This window comes from Aplysia californica, unplaced genomic scaffold (assembly GCF_000002075.1).
Source record: "Aplysia californica isolate F4 #8 unplaced genomic scaffold, AplCal3.0 scaffold00091, whole genome shotgun sequence".
Lineage (NCBI taxonomy): Eukaryota > Metazoa > Mollusca > Gastropoda > Aplysiida > Aplysiidae > Aplysia > Aplysia californica.
The window spans coordinates 1321092-1336291 of record NW_004797361.1 but is presented as its reverse complement, the minus strand read 5'-3'; the positions used below and the strand labels follow the sequence as shown (position 1 = coordinate 1336291).

Sequence of the window (15200 nt, the reverse complement as noted above, 5' to 3'; positions counted from 1 at the left end):
ATAAGCTAGCATCTGCGTTTATTGCCATTTTTTTGTCGAAAAGTTGCCATAAAAATGGCAAAAGCTGCCATAAACGTTGCCATTGATTTTCAAGCTTTCAACTTTCTGTGATGACGTATAGCAATATGTTGATAGAGGAAACTTAATCTAAAGTCTCAGAATTTCTTGTGCTGTTTTAAGCAATCAGAATACAGGTATCATTTGTAGCCAGACACACTGTAACAAAGTGTAAAAATAAAGGTTTCACAACAGAATGAAATCAAAATAAGAACAGCACATAAACAACCACAAAAATTAACAAATAAGGATGTGTGTCAACTTATCCACTTCAGCTTTAAAAAACACTGACAAAATGCAAAATATGCATGACTTTTTTATTGCCAAAAAGGAGAAACTTAAAGGTGGAACATGAACATAGTGAAAAATAAAGTTAGGGTAATGTTAAATCTATCCTCTTGTCTTTCTTCTTTTTCTTTTTTTTTGTTGAGCTGTCTTGCAACCCTTCAATAACACTTGCATTCACATCTACACTTTTAGATCTGGAGTGCGATTTCTTTTTCTTCTTTGTTTGTACATCTTCATCAGGCTGTGTCAAATTAAAAGAAGGAGAATCCTCATCTCCATTTCTGGCAATGAACTCGGCATTTTTCAAAGGAGATTTACCAGTACCCAAAGATTTCTTGACTTTGGCAGGTATCTGTCCATCTCCAGTTCCACTACAACTTACATCACTATCAACAAACATATTCTTTAAATCCATTCCTGAATCATCACTTTCTCCTGTCACTAGATTAAATTTCTTTCTCTTCTTTTTAGATGAGCTCATAGAATCCGACAAACTGTCAACACTGACACGACTGCAGTCCATGTCTGTGATCTTTGCACCTGTCTCGGGATCATCTTTAACATCAATGTCCTGTGAACAGAAAAAGAGAATACATGTGTATTGACTTTAAAAGAATTAAAAGAAAATTTTTTGTAGAGACCTATGGAAGTACAGTCAAACTCTTCTGTAGCGAGAATTAATGGAAAACACAATATCTTATTATAGTATAGCCCTATATCACTATTGCTGGAATCAAAGGAGTATATCAATAGAAAGCCTATCTGTGGACAAAGTGCTTGATTGCAGATCGAAATATCCACACATTTGAGCCTTGGTCTTATTGCTTCCACTTTCATAAAAGGCCTCAACATTGTTTTATTTTACAAAGAGTTTTATCGCACTTGCAACACAAGAACGTCATGTAAGTGCTGAAGATGAGGTGTGTTTAATAAGACTGTAATGAACAGAAAAAGGAGTAGAGATAAGAGCATTGGTGTTTGAGAAGACAGGAGAAGCACCTGCCATGCCAGCCACCGACTCCTTCTTTTTTTATTACATGAAATTGTTAATTTGAAATCTGGATAAGAACTGTATACCACCAAATCCTGAAAAATTTTTTCAAGACACCCAAATTTTTTTCAAGACCCAATTTGAGGGAAAAATCAGGCTGCTGCGCCTCAAGAATGATCCCCCAAAAAGGCCATATATCAGTGATAAAAAGTCCAAATGTCTTTAAATGCAAAAGTACATTTTGAAGTATAGTCTTCATTCAAACAATAGATGATTGTAATACTGGGTGACTGCTACCCAGCTTCTCAATTTTCCCGGGGGGGGGGCTCCATTTTCCAGGGGCATGTTACGTAACAATGACAGCGCGTGCTCCATTTATATCTAATATATATGTTTGTGAACACACACATGTAGGTACGGTACATTATATTCAGTCGACATGTCAGTGTGGCACTGGGATCTTGGGTGACTTTGGTATTTCAGTCTGTTCTTACTTACATGTATTTATATTTTCCCCTCATCATATTAGCCTACATAAACTATAGGCCCTAAATAATAAAGGAATCCTGTTTTGAGCCTGAGAAAAGATCTAAAACTAGAATATCGACTGTCAATAACCAGTCTGGGTGTCATGATTCATATAATAAACGTGAAGACGAAAACTATTGCTCAAACTCAAAGTAGAGTAATTTTAGTAATAATTTGAATGGCTTAAGTAGACCTATTCAGTGAGAGAGGTGTAAGAACTGAGGGAGGGCAAGATGCAGTGACACTGAAATTCTGCCATTCTTGAACAGAAAGCTAAAATATAGATCTAGAATCTAGATATAAATTACAGTCACCCCATCCAATGAAACGCAAACACTTTAGTTCAATAACAAGGCATGACGGATCCCGATTCCACACAAGGCCTGCACTAACACGCGCTTTGCCGAGAGCTCTTATAGTAGTTATCAAAATTCTAAATACTAAAAATTTGCTTCCAAGTTCGGTTTTTAACCTCTAGCGTAGTCTTCAGCCCCCCCCCCCCAACCCCCTTCCTTGAGTGTATCTTTAACCCCCCCCTCCCCAACCCATTCCGGAGTCCTATAGGCCTACTTCACAGCGCTCAGACCGCCGGTACTCACAGGTCCATTGACCGGTCACGAGGGTGAACCTGACAAGACGCTTGTATAACTTTCTTTTCTTTTTTTTTTCACAAGTGACAGCAGAGGACAAACTTTTAATATTGATTATTTTCAAGGCCACACAGCGTTCGTAATGCACAACTTGCATGTTACAAATGTTGCGTTATCTATCAGACTATTACCGGAAAATTTCTGGGTGGTAACGAAAGCGAAAGCAGATCTTGATTCTTCCCGATTGAGCCTCGGTGTCACACATACACTTCCGCCATAGCGGTTCAATTACGTTTCCTCTTCATGATTCAACAACCATACTGTCTCGATAGCTACACTACTAATATTACACAGGCCCTATCTTTTCCCGACTTACCGACCCATCACAAAATTCCCGACTTTTTCCCGACCTATCTAAAAATTCCGGACTTTTTCCCGATTTCCCGACCTGGTGGGGACCCTGTGTGTGTATATATATATATATATAAATAAAAATAAGGAGAGATGGAGACTATAATGCTCAATTCCATTAAAAACGCCTCACTTAACCGTATTCGTATGCCTGGGGTAATATTGTACCACAGGAGTTGTATTCTTCACATTTTAGTTCTAGAATACTTCTAGGCCTAGTGCAAAGATCTCTTTCTTTGAAACTTTCAGTATTTCTTTAAAAAAATCCTTTGACAGACTGCTATGCAAAGCGTACGGACCGGATCAACAAGTAAATATCCTTTTTGGAAAGCGGGGGCACAGAGTTCCCCATGGCATAGGATATAATAGTAAAACACGACGTACAGAGAGGGTTAAAGAAATATATTTGGAGTGAAAACTATGGCATGGATTAATACAAGCATTCACACGCAGACGTGAGGACATAATATTACAAAGCAGGTCAAAGTCAGTTAGTTTAGTTTAGTAAAGAGTTTTACGGCACTTGCAACACAATAAGGTCATATAACTGCCGAAGATTAGAGGTGTTACAAGAGAGTAACAACAAACGTAAAAAAGGAGGAGAGATAAGGACGATAGATGTTTAAGAGGAAAGAAGAAGCAAACCACACCAGAGCACCCGCCAACCACACACTGGTCAAAGTCAAAGAGAAAAAGAAAACAAAGCGAAGAAGTAAACAAAGTTTGTTTTAGTAAGAGTTTTACAGCACCTGCAACATAGAAGAAAGAGCCAAAGATTAGAGGTGTTTCTAGAGAGAAAAATACAAGGAAAAGACAGGAGTGATAAGGAGGCAGATGTTTGACAGGACAGAAGAAGCAAACAACACAAGAGCACCTGCTAACCACCCACACCAGTAGACAGAGATGACCCATTAAGCAAAATGTTGATGCCCATTGGAGCTGGAGTCTGCTCAAATGATCCAATGCTTGCAAGATTTGAGCTGCTCACACTCATAGGCTCATGAGCAGGCTTGTGCTTTGCATGTACAGCTCGTAACCGAGACGAATTTCCAATGTTTCCACTTGCTGCTCAAGGACAGGCTTGCTGTACAGTATTAAGACAACATAAACTCTTGTGGGCTTATATCACATTAGCTTCGCATTCTCTGTGCAGAGCAGCTAGCCTAAAGTGAAATCAATAAAAGAGGAAATCATTTTTGTTTTCGCTTCTCCTCAACTAGCTCTGGGTATTGGGCCATAAAGTGACTGGAGATACTGATATTGTATCATTTATTTTGTTAGTAAAAAGAAATCGCACGTAAATACCAACTTTAATTCTACTTCCTTCAAAATTAGTGATGGACCACTCATTCATCAGTGATAAGAAGGCCAATCTCAGCAACCCAAAAAACTTTCCATCATGATTTTGTAAGCCTACTATGATACAAAGCATCTACGACTACGAGTAATTCAGCCACTCACTCAGCTAAGCCCAAACTACTGATCTCTTCATCGTGAACAGAATCATCCCTACCCTTCTTTTCCTCTTTACTCCTACAGCTTACTGAAGCAGTTCACACATGGTCACGGTTTGCAACCCAAGTGGCTTACTAAGAGCGAGCTGTGAGGCAGTTGCCAGTGTGTTTGACGCGGAGTGCGAGTGGCATTGCTGATGCTGGTCACTTGCAGGAGTGACCAAATGATTTGTTTTAGCAATAGTTTCATGGCACTTGCAACACAATAAGGTCATGTAAGTGCCGAAGATTAGAGGTGTTACAAGAGAATAACAAACACAAAAAAGAAGGAGGGCAGATAAAGATGATAGATGTTTGATAGGAAAGAAGGAGCAAACAGCAAACCATACCAGAGCACCACCAACCACCCGCATGTGAATAAATGACTTGAGCGAGGTGTTCGTTTTGGATTTAGGCTTTGCAAACACAAGCAGAACTTTTATTGAGGCACAGCTCTGATGTCCATATGTACATTTACCACCCTCACATGGCTGTTCAGCTCAACCTTTCTTGTGGAGCACTCAGTTTAACCTGTCTGCTGACCTCTCAGGGTCACTAATCCCACCTGACAGTTGGGCTGTGCAATGCTTCCTGGGCAATAGCGCTGTCAGCTGATTTGGGGTAGAAAGTCTGTAATTTTCTCTAGATTTAGACCCCTATAAATGTTCTCACTTATCTATCACTACGGATGTGTGAGGTAGGAAATGAAAGCCCAGACTCCCCAATATCCCATACCCTTTAGTTTATTTCTAGATATAAGCTTGTACCTTGTGGTGCTCATATTTCTCGGATTGCTACAAAGATCAGGAATTTTTTCCATTCGTGAACAGCAGATTGTTATCATTTTTTATCTGCTGTATTAAGTGTCTGTTGGGAGGATATCTGTGAAAAATTGTTTAGATTGACTGAAAAACTTTAGCATGACTTTTTGTCACTTCACCTTATGATATTTTCCCAGCCGCCCCATGTGGTCTTCACCCGGGGTCCCGCTTTCAATTTCTTGGATTCATTATCAACAACCGAGTACTAGTAGTACTACACCTTGAGTCTGAGTATTTTAAAAAACTGTGTAGAACATGCGAGGCTAAAAATCAAAAGCAAAGATTAAGATGGCAAACCAGTGTAGAGACTGAAGTAAATTTTAAGAATGGCTTACTCCTGTTTTAATTGTGTGAACATGGACAGGTCACTTCAAGCTTGTTTGCGTTAACAGCTGACTGTGTGGGTGTGCCCTGCTAGCTGCTATCGTCTGTTGACCTTTCAGTTTTACACTTGGATTGGCTTTAAAAATTCGTTTTTATTGTGTTTTAGAGCTTTTAAAAGATTAATTAACCTTCCTCTAGATCTCTCAGAGCGGACTCCTTACCAAGAGGCCACCGAGGTGGTCTATGTGCATGTGTGTGTATGTGTGTTGGTGTGTTTGCATGTGTGTGTGTGTGTGTGTGTGTGTGTGTGTGTGTGTGTGTGTGTGTGCTCTTGTGTGTTTATGGTGCAATTGCAAACGCATAATCAGGTAGCGTAAACACGGCACGTAAGCCGACTCGCGGCCTTCCGAGCGCGTGGATTCGGTGAAAAGGGGGCAATTCAGATCTCTGTTTCTTTGCTCTTTTGCTATAAAACACCAAATGCTGAACACTTTGAAAAAGTTCAGATTTTATTCATTATAATACTGTAAGTTGTTTGTATATCCGGGTAGGCCTATTTGGAGCTGGAGAATCGCTGTGGAAAAGGAAGCCCCTCGAGGTTGGAATGCGAGGTCCCCCGGTTTAAAATTGACACCCATGCATTCGAATGCTTTGCAGAAATATTGATGCCTAAATACCGTCTTTTCATTGGCGGAGAACTATACAGCTTTGCTTATGGCTTCCGGTGTTTATTATTTTTGGCCTTTGGAGTTTATAAAGAAAACCTTGAAAAAAAAAGGGTCTAAGTTTTCAAAGATCATTTTTAACACGAAATGTGTAAAATACCGGCTAAAAAAGGTACCAATAGAAAGAACAGTTCTTTTTCTATTAGAATAAAGTCATCGGCTTAGAATTATTGAGCATGAATCATTCCGCGAAACTACCGCGAGCACTCAGTATACTACTGTATTGAGCCGGCTCGCTCGCCGCGAAAGCTGGTGCAAAGTCAGCCGAGACAACGCTCGGTGTCTTTATTGAAATAACGACAGATCATCGTGTTTGAGGCAATAAAATACTGACTTGTAATGATCTCACAGTCTTGAAAAATACTAGGCTTCATTTCTATGTTATAGTGAATGTACTCTGTTACAAAGCCGACGGGAGAAAAAAGGGGCGCTGGCAGTCGGCCAGGCCTAGCACTACGCACATTGATTGATACAGGTGGGTCTAGCGATAGCATCGGCCGGCTCGTGGGTCGGGTCGCGATTGTCGGATTTCAGACGATTGTCGGCAAACATGCAGGTCTATAATATTTTGTTGCATTTGGTGTGAAGTCCATTCTTGTTAAAGTTTTGTTTGGTCCAAAAGTATTTTCTCTGTACATGAATAGTTTTCTACTTTTGTATGTTACCTTGTAGTGGCATAGCCAAGATAACTGCTAAATTTCAAGTCTCTATCTCAATTCTAAGACCCCCATTGCTATGGAAACATGTTGCTCAACTTCGAAGGCCATTTTCTCCTTTTCGTGTTTCCTCACCTCGCACTATTAAAAGTTCTGTATTTTCGTCAAATATGGTCATATTTACTTCATTCTTGTTTTAAATTGTGGGGAAAAGAAGATAGTTTTTAAAAAATAATGTTAATTCAGTTTTGAAATTTCCTTCATATGACTGACTGATATTGACCGGCAGGGACACATACAGGGTGATGAAATAAAAACTTTACAACTTATTTCGTAAATATCTTCCTCCATACTGAAGTTTTGCTTTTCAGATTTGAACATAACATTTGGAAGCCAAAGGGAATTTTTCTGATATGTATTTTAGATAAGTACATTGAATGGTTTTGTTCTATATATAGCCCATTAAAAAAACAACCCATTTTCAACCTTGTCGCCATTTTCATAGCATGACGCACCAGTTCGCATTAGGTCTACCACTAAAGGTTGCAACAATCGCGCCATATTGCAAGCTACAGCAGTCTAACAAGTCAACAGAAGTTTGCAGATATTATTTTCCCAAATTTTGTTTGCCTGCTGTGATCAGGGCTACGTTTGGTAAAAAGCAGAGAGCTTTTTGTATGGAACATTACCTCTCCACAAACTCACCATCCCTGATATTTCATAAGTTCTGCGCACGGCATGGAGAGAATGCTTAGGTGCCCTAAAAGGCCTTTGGAGTCAGGAGCAGAGAAGTTCCGTCAGTTTGGATCTATAGCGAATCAGAACTAAAAAGTTCTTTAAAAAATGACCACTTCAGGTCAAGCAAGCACCATGCACAGCCCTTTAAACGTCACCAGAGTACAGATTTCATTAGCCAAGTCCCATGAGACGTCTGTCCGTAGACAATCTGCAGCTAAGACTTTCCTACACATCAACAGCCTGCATTCTCATTGCAGATCTTAACCTACGACTATACCATGTTCATCTTCGCTAGACCGAGATGACATGGATCAGAGAATGGTAATGTGTTCATGATTCCTCGATTGTCTTGTAAAAAGGGATCGTTTCCTCGATGACATTTGGTTTAGTGCAAAGCCCATTTTCACCCTGCGGGATATGTTAACTCCAAAAATGCTGTCTATTGGGCACCCCACTCTATTGTCTCTAGAAGCCACTTCTTAGTGAACATGTACAGTGTATGTGGCTTTAAAAACTCATGGATTAGCAGGTCCTTGTGTTAGGGCGCCACCGAACATTTCGAACGACGCATTAAAAATGTGTCGAGTTCAAAGGAGGGAATGTGGAGCACTGCTTCTAGGAATTTCAGAATGAAATCATTAGGTTTTTAAAACTCTGTAAAATAAATTTAAAATTGTTTAAATGTCACAGGGATGGAAAATTAATGTAAAAAAAAAAATAAAGAAAAAGGTCAACTAATCTTTTCACGACTTCCTTTACAAGATTTTTAAACATTGGTGAATTTCGCGTTTTTGGGTGCTTTTTTATGTCTGTTCCAAATTACAGTATTCTAGAACAATTTTTGCGCGAGATATTCAGAAAAAAAGTTGTAAAGTTTTTTTTGGATCACCCTGTATATGGTCAAAATTGTCTAAGACAGCCAGCCACCTACTGACGATGAGAAAATTGACCGTCTAAAAACAGTGTCATTATACATTATAATTTAACCCCCCCCCCCCCCCCAAAAAAAAACACAACATGGGAAACAGTTGAGGTAACAGCAATCAGTTGCTCTAAAAGTCAACATATTTTTGCTATTTTCCTCACATTCCGTGCCTTGTGCTTGTGTTTCTTGTGTTTCTGTGGTGATGGTGTATCTCCAATTGCATCATCCCCACCATTAAGCTTCCGTCTTTTCTTTCGATGAACATCTGGAGAATTCCCTGAAGCATCCAGTTCACGCTTGTGAGATTTTTTCTTTGTTTTCCCAACTGGCATTTTCACTGGGCTCCCTGGAAGAGAGGAAAATGGGAGTGCCATTATTCATCTTAGCGGCACAAAAGCCAGAGTACTTGTTTTTTTTTGTCTTTCTCAATAAACCAGCCCATTTGATTTAAAGAGAAGAATATGATCACAATGATAAGACGTGTAGCATGCACAGTACAAAAGATGTTGTGGGGCTGAAGATTTTTTTTTTTTTTTTTATAGTAGAGGGTTTTACGGCGCTCGCAACTGCATAAGGTCATATGAGCGCCAAGGGGTGGGTGTCAACAGAGAAGTCTAAACAGGGAATCAGACTTAGACTGCTCACCTCTCTAGCTTCAACAGCACATGGTCTGCTTCGACTATCACAGCACCCCATTTATAGCAGGTCACAAGAGAGTGACAAACATACAAAAGAAGCTGAGGAAAATGACAATAGCTTGTTTTTTTATTTCTTGTTTTAGTATGAGTTTTACAGCACTAGCAACACAATAAGGTAATATAAGTGTCGAAATTTAGAGGTGTTACAAGAGAGCAACAAACATAAAAAATAAGGACCAGAGATAAGGACAAACGTTTCATAGGCAAGAAGGAGCAAACCACACCAGAGCACCCGCCAACCATCCACGTCAGGACTTATAGCTCAACCACACAAAACTAAAAGTCAGCATACATACCCGCTCCAAAAGGGGTGAACCTCGTCTTCAAGCCTTCAGGCATGAGTACAGGCACGCGGCCGGGCAGCTGTAACATCTGTTGTGCTGGGCTGGAGTTGGCCTCGTATGACTTGGTCACAGACAGTAAGCCTTTCACCTTACCACCTGCAGATGACAGTGATAATTATACTTTTTTTTTTTCATTTTAAATAAGCATGCTTTTATGCCCCCATTGACACAATTTAGATCATGATAACTATGTATGAGGACATTGCTTCACTTCAAAGTATGTGCGCTATACCTTTACAACATGTTGGCTTGAGGAAAAACCTGTCAGATGCTGCAAGTTTGGCCTCCGACTCACTCAGGAAACTTTTTAGTTGTTTTTCAATAATCAAGCACTGCTACTGAACATTGTGCTTTATTGGTACCAAAACAAAAATTAACCATAAAAGAAGCTCTCCAAATCAAGACTCCACAACAACTAGACCAGCAATTTATATCTCTCTAAAGTAAAAGTCATTTCAATTCGGTCTGCCAATGCATCACATATTCTATTTTGTTACATGTTATCAAGAAGATCCGGAGACCCCCGACACAACACCAGAAGGCTACGATATGTTTCAGAGCATCGTCATTAAAATATGTTCCCTTTTTTTTTCCTAATATAAGACACAAAGAGATGAAATCTGGACTAGAAAAAGCTTCCTGAGTTCGCTATACAGTGAATTTTTAAACATAACACAGATGAAAAGCAATAATAAATGACAAGCAGCCTCCACATTAACAAGTTTTCACCTGTGTAATGTAATGGAACTTCCAGTGATCTTGCTATCATATCATATCATACATATGTATACAGTCGAACCTGTGTAAGACAGCCACCCATTGTCAAGGAGAAAAGTGGCCGTAAAAACAGGTTGCTTTCTTAGGCAGGACTGATCAAGATGAAGAAAACAAACCATTCCCCTCTGAGGTCCCAACCGAAGATAGCCACATTGTTGTTGTTGTTGTTTTCTTTGGTTTGTTTTTTGTTTCCTTCTTCTATTTTTTTTTGCTGATTTTTGTGCAAGGGTGACAATAAAATGAAATGTGTCAGACGAGCAAAACCGAGTGCCATGTTAAAACAAACACATGGGTCACCACTGCTCGGAGAACGAGTGGCGCTTCTGTCGCAAGTTCATGTTGACGTCCACTGTTACCTTGTTACAGACATCGTAAACAGTGACCACTCATCTCACTTACGATTTGTGTTCTGGACGGGGCTTATAGGTTATAAGGGATCACACGCTTACCTCATCAGAAGCTGAAAATGTGTTACATTGTTACCTATTGATCAACAGTGGGAAGGACCTACGCAACACGATTGGCTGGAAGGACTACCTAACAACGACAGGTGATTGGATTATGAAGGCTCGCCCACAACATCAGGAGTAAATACATAATTTATTACAAAACCGCGGGTGATGAGAGAGGTGGCCATCTAAGACAGGTGTTATTGTTTGGTGTGGTAGGGGGTTGTGTGTTAAAATATGGTGGCCGCGGCCGCCTTGGACAGGTGGCTGTTTTGCGCAGTGAAATTATATATAGAAAAAATGCAAGGAGGTGAAATAGAAAGTGGCCGTTTGTACAGGTGACCGTCTTATAGAAGTGGCCGTCATGGCAGGTTCAACTGTATATTCACCAGATACTGTAGTCATTTCTAGCAAAACGAAAATACTATGACATTTACAACAACCCATGATATTCTTCATCTTCTTGAGGTGTCATATCTGGAGCAGACATTGACGATCATGAGACCCCATTCCTTCCTGTTATGTCTTCTTGATTTAGCTCGATTTTTTTCTGTGTTATTTGTTGCAAAGTTGTTTAGGCCATCGGTGTGTGTTGCACTGTTTTCCCCTGCTCTTCTTTCTCTCTACCTTTCCACTCAATAGCAATTTGTCTAGTTTATTTGATCTATTTATGTGGCCAAAGAAACTCAATTGTCTTTTTCTGATGTTTCTGATCTTTAACAATCTGCCATTTGGGGCACTTCTTTATATGTTTTCCTCTCTGTCCATGACATTATGAGTACTCATGATATTAAGTTTAAACTAATTTTTACATGAGACATTCTGTCATCGCAAAGAGAGGATTCATCTTCTCAGCTTGGCATCATCAAAGAGTCCGACCTCTGGGGGCGATTCAACAAGCTTAACTGATTCCGTCCATTCGGCCGCTGACAGCGGCTCTGAGTTTTTTCGCTGCATCCATTCGGCCGCTGTGAGCGGCTCAACGAAATCCGAAACAAATGTGCACTTTTTAAGTCGTCGAAAGGAAGTAGAATTTGTATACAAACATAACCTCAATCTCTGAGCGCCAATATCGATCGAAACTCAGCGAAATTCTTGCAAAAATCGTTGTTTTGTTGTCGCGATGTAGGCTAGATCTAAGGGTAAACAACACAGAGCCTGGTATAATAAAAAGGTTCTTCAAAGAAAAATATTCAACTAAATTTGTGAAATTCTTGCATAAATGTGTGCTAGGGTGATATCGCTACAATGTTGTGTTGATTCCTGTGGATTATAAGGACTTGTAGAGTTGAGAAAATGCGGTAAGTCGTTTTTTCGAAGAGCTGTTGAGCAATTTTTTTTCCTCCTTCCTTTTTGTCAGAAGGAAAATGCAATACAAACAGATTATAGGTCATTGTTATTGATATATAAACAGATTCTTCTATTTATTCCCATCAGTTTGGTATGTGACAATACCTATTAGAGTAACTTAGAGCTTCACAGTAATGCATTAAATGGATGCACCCCAGGTCTAAAACGGAACAGGGAAAAATAATTCTGTCCAGAGCCTGAAAAAATCATGGACGGAATCAGTTAAATCATGTCTGACTGGTATTATGTCATTCATGTTCTCAACTCTCCTTGACACTCTTATTTTTATGGCCTGACACTTTGGAGCTGGGTTTTGCTTACTTTTCAAATAACTGGTTAATCAAATTGCCTGTGGTAATCTCACCTGTGTGGACTTTTCCTTCCGAAAATATTAATGGTTGTATGCCAAGATCCTGTGGAGAACACGAATTGAAATAAAAATGTGAGACACCATATTTTTTTAAAAAGCAAAAAAACCCCCCACACAACTTTCATTTTTGGGGCAAGGTTATTATCTTGTAAACATGCCATTCCAGAAAAATTAAGAGTCTAAAGGGTAATCAAACTATTATGGAAGATGAAACATCTATTGTTAAGCAAAATCAAAGCCACACCCCTACTCTCATCTGACTGCTTAGAATTGCAAGGCCTTACTTCAATGGACTTCAAAGCATAATGCACATGCTACAGCATAGCCTTGAAATCGGATGGAAATCTGACTCATGAAAAAGTAACACACTGAAACCAACCCATTACAATGACTCTAGAGTTCATCTTTCTATACTGAATGCCATTTAAAAAGCAAAATGTTTTTAAAAGGCTATAAGAAAGCCAAATAAACTCAGATCGCAATGAGTTTTGGAGACACAGTTGAGTAGTTGTTAATTCACACGCCCAGGCATCATTTTTGTTATTTCCTTTAGTACTTTTCAATACAGCCCAATCACCTGTGCTCTGGTAAAATGTATTAATGAAATACAATATTATTCATGAAAAGAATTTAATTCACTTGGAAAATGATCAACAGCTCTTTCTACACAGGAGTCCTGACTTTTTTCTATCACTTGTGACTTTTCTTTAATTACAAGACGCCTCAACTAAGCAAAGCTGACAGCAAGTTGTGCCTCAGCCTAGCCTAAAGCGAAAAATCTGCCCAAGAAACAGCAAGATGGCTCAACTGCAGTACTTGTAATATTGTATAGTTTCTTTACATTTATCCAAAGATTTTAGCACACTTAAAATGTTGGGGATAGACAAAGAACAGGAGAGTCTCAAGTCACCAGCCCTTCTCCAGCCTGACAGATTTTGCTGTCACATCTGCGGAATCATTTTCTTCCTGCAAAAGTAATACCTCAAGGCATACAAGGAGCGAGTGAAAATATTTTGCTTCCATCAGTATGAGGCGCTGTCTTGTACGTTTAGGATTTAGATCAAGATTGCTTTATTTACGACTGCTGTTAATGAATCTGCGACAACAACATCGTATCACTGAGCAAAACAGCACAAGTAAATTTATATATAAGAACCTCTCTCTGCCCATGTAACAGTTTCTAGACTGTTATAACATTTTAAAAAAAAAAATCTTTTAGTAGAGGGTTTTACGGCGCTCGCAACTGCATAAGGTCATATGAGCACCAAGGGGTGGGTGTCAACAGAGAAGTCCTCACAGGGAAACAGACTTACTCTGCTCACTTCTCTAGCTTCAACAGCACAAAGTCTGCTTCGACTATCAAGGCACCCCGTAAATAGAGGGTCACAAGAGTGTAACAAACATACAAAAGAAGAAGAAGGAAAATGACAATAGTAAGGATTAGGAAAGAAAAAGCAGTTCCCTGTTGCAGATCAGGCACAGTTATGAGCGTGACATGATGAATCAGCTCATTTACAATTCTACAGTGCTTGAACGAGAAATGTCCCCCTTTGGGAATGGCCTAAAGACACTACAGTCAGTGGCACTGCCCCGGGGAGTATGTCATAACATGAATGTCATGGACTGGACAGTGTTCACACTGGACATGTCTCCAAAAGAGCACATCTGGGATGACCTGAACTGCAAAGTGCATGCAAGAGGCTGCTTTGCGAATCTGCAGCAATTGGAGGCTGCGCTAGAGCAAAAGTGAGCAGAATTTCTCAACAACATATTGAAAATGTTACGAAATCCATTCGATGATGAGTCTTGGTTTGTATTCAAATTAATGATGGCCATACAATTTACTAAGGGTGAAAGATCTTTATTCATCTTTTATTTGTGCTAAACAGGGTGCACTGAAAGAAGAATGACGATGTATCAAAACCAGTTGAAGTATGTGATTGAAATGGTCCAAATGGGTTAGAAAATTAATCAACTTCAATAAACACTTCTTTAAATCTAGTCTATCTTCATTTGATACATGTGTACAGACTCTGCGAAAGAAGTGTTGCATTTTTACTGTCCAGTATATCATGCCAATGATACTGTACTAAACAACTCAAATTTCAGATTCCCCTTTTCCAAATGAAAGCTTATCATATAGTGAAGTAAAGGCTAGTGTCAGCTTCATTAATTCCATGGGCATTGGCTGTGTCCAAGGTCACATTTTAAATAACCCGTCATAACACCATGACACAGATCTATGACCACCCCACCCCCTCCCCCCAATAAAGTAATTTCTTAGAAAATATTGTTAAAAAAGCAAGACACCATGAAGCAAAGAGAAAAATACACTTTTGCCTTACCTTACTCTTGTGTGGCGTCAATCCATACACCGTCCTCAGGAGGTCACTTGGACCATCCTCCTTCTACACCAGAAAGAAATGAGAAAAAAATACTTTAAAAGAATTGAGAATGACAGTGAGAAGTACATATGGGAAAATTCAACTTTATTTATCCAAGAAAATAATTTCTTCCACAGTGGTACAGCACATGTATTTACAATCACGGGAAACCCCCATAACATGGTACAATATTTATTATTTTAATCTTAAACTCAAGACTACTTCCACTCCCCAAAGCATTTCAATAACAATTTGTTTTTTATTTCATAAATTTATGGGGG

At 39.3% G+C, this 15200-nt stretch overlaps 1 protein-coding gene across 1 annotated transcript in view; it reads right to left on the bottom strand.

Moving 5' to 3' along the window:
* Positions 1 to 357: 357 nt before the first annotated feature.
* LOC101853302 overlaps positions 358 to 15200 on the bottom strand; it is a gene marked incomplete at its 5' end in the record, with an annotated part of 16931 nt that continues 2088 nt past the window's right edge. Inside the window, 5 exon segments of the mRNA XM_005094919.2 lie at positions 358 to 916; positions 8709 to 8893; positions 9542 to 9685; positions 12530 to 12578; positions 14881 to 14943. Coding sequence (XP_005094976.1) covers positions 431 to 916; positions 8709 to 8893; positions 9542 to 9685; positions 12530 to 12578; positions 14881 to 14943 — 927 coding nt within the window. The 3' untranslated portion in view covers positions 358 to 430.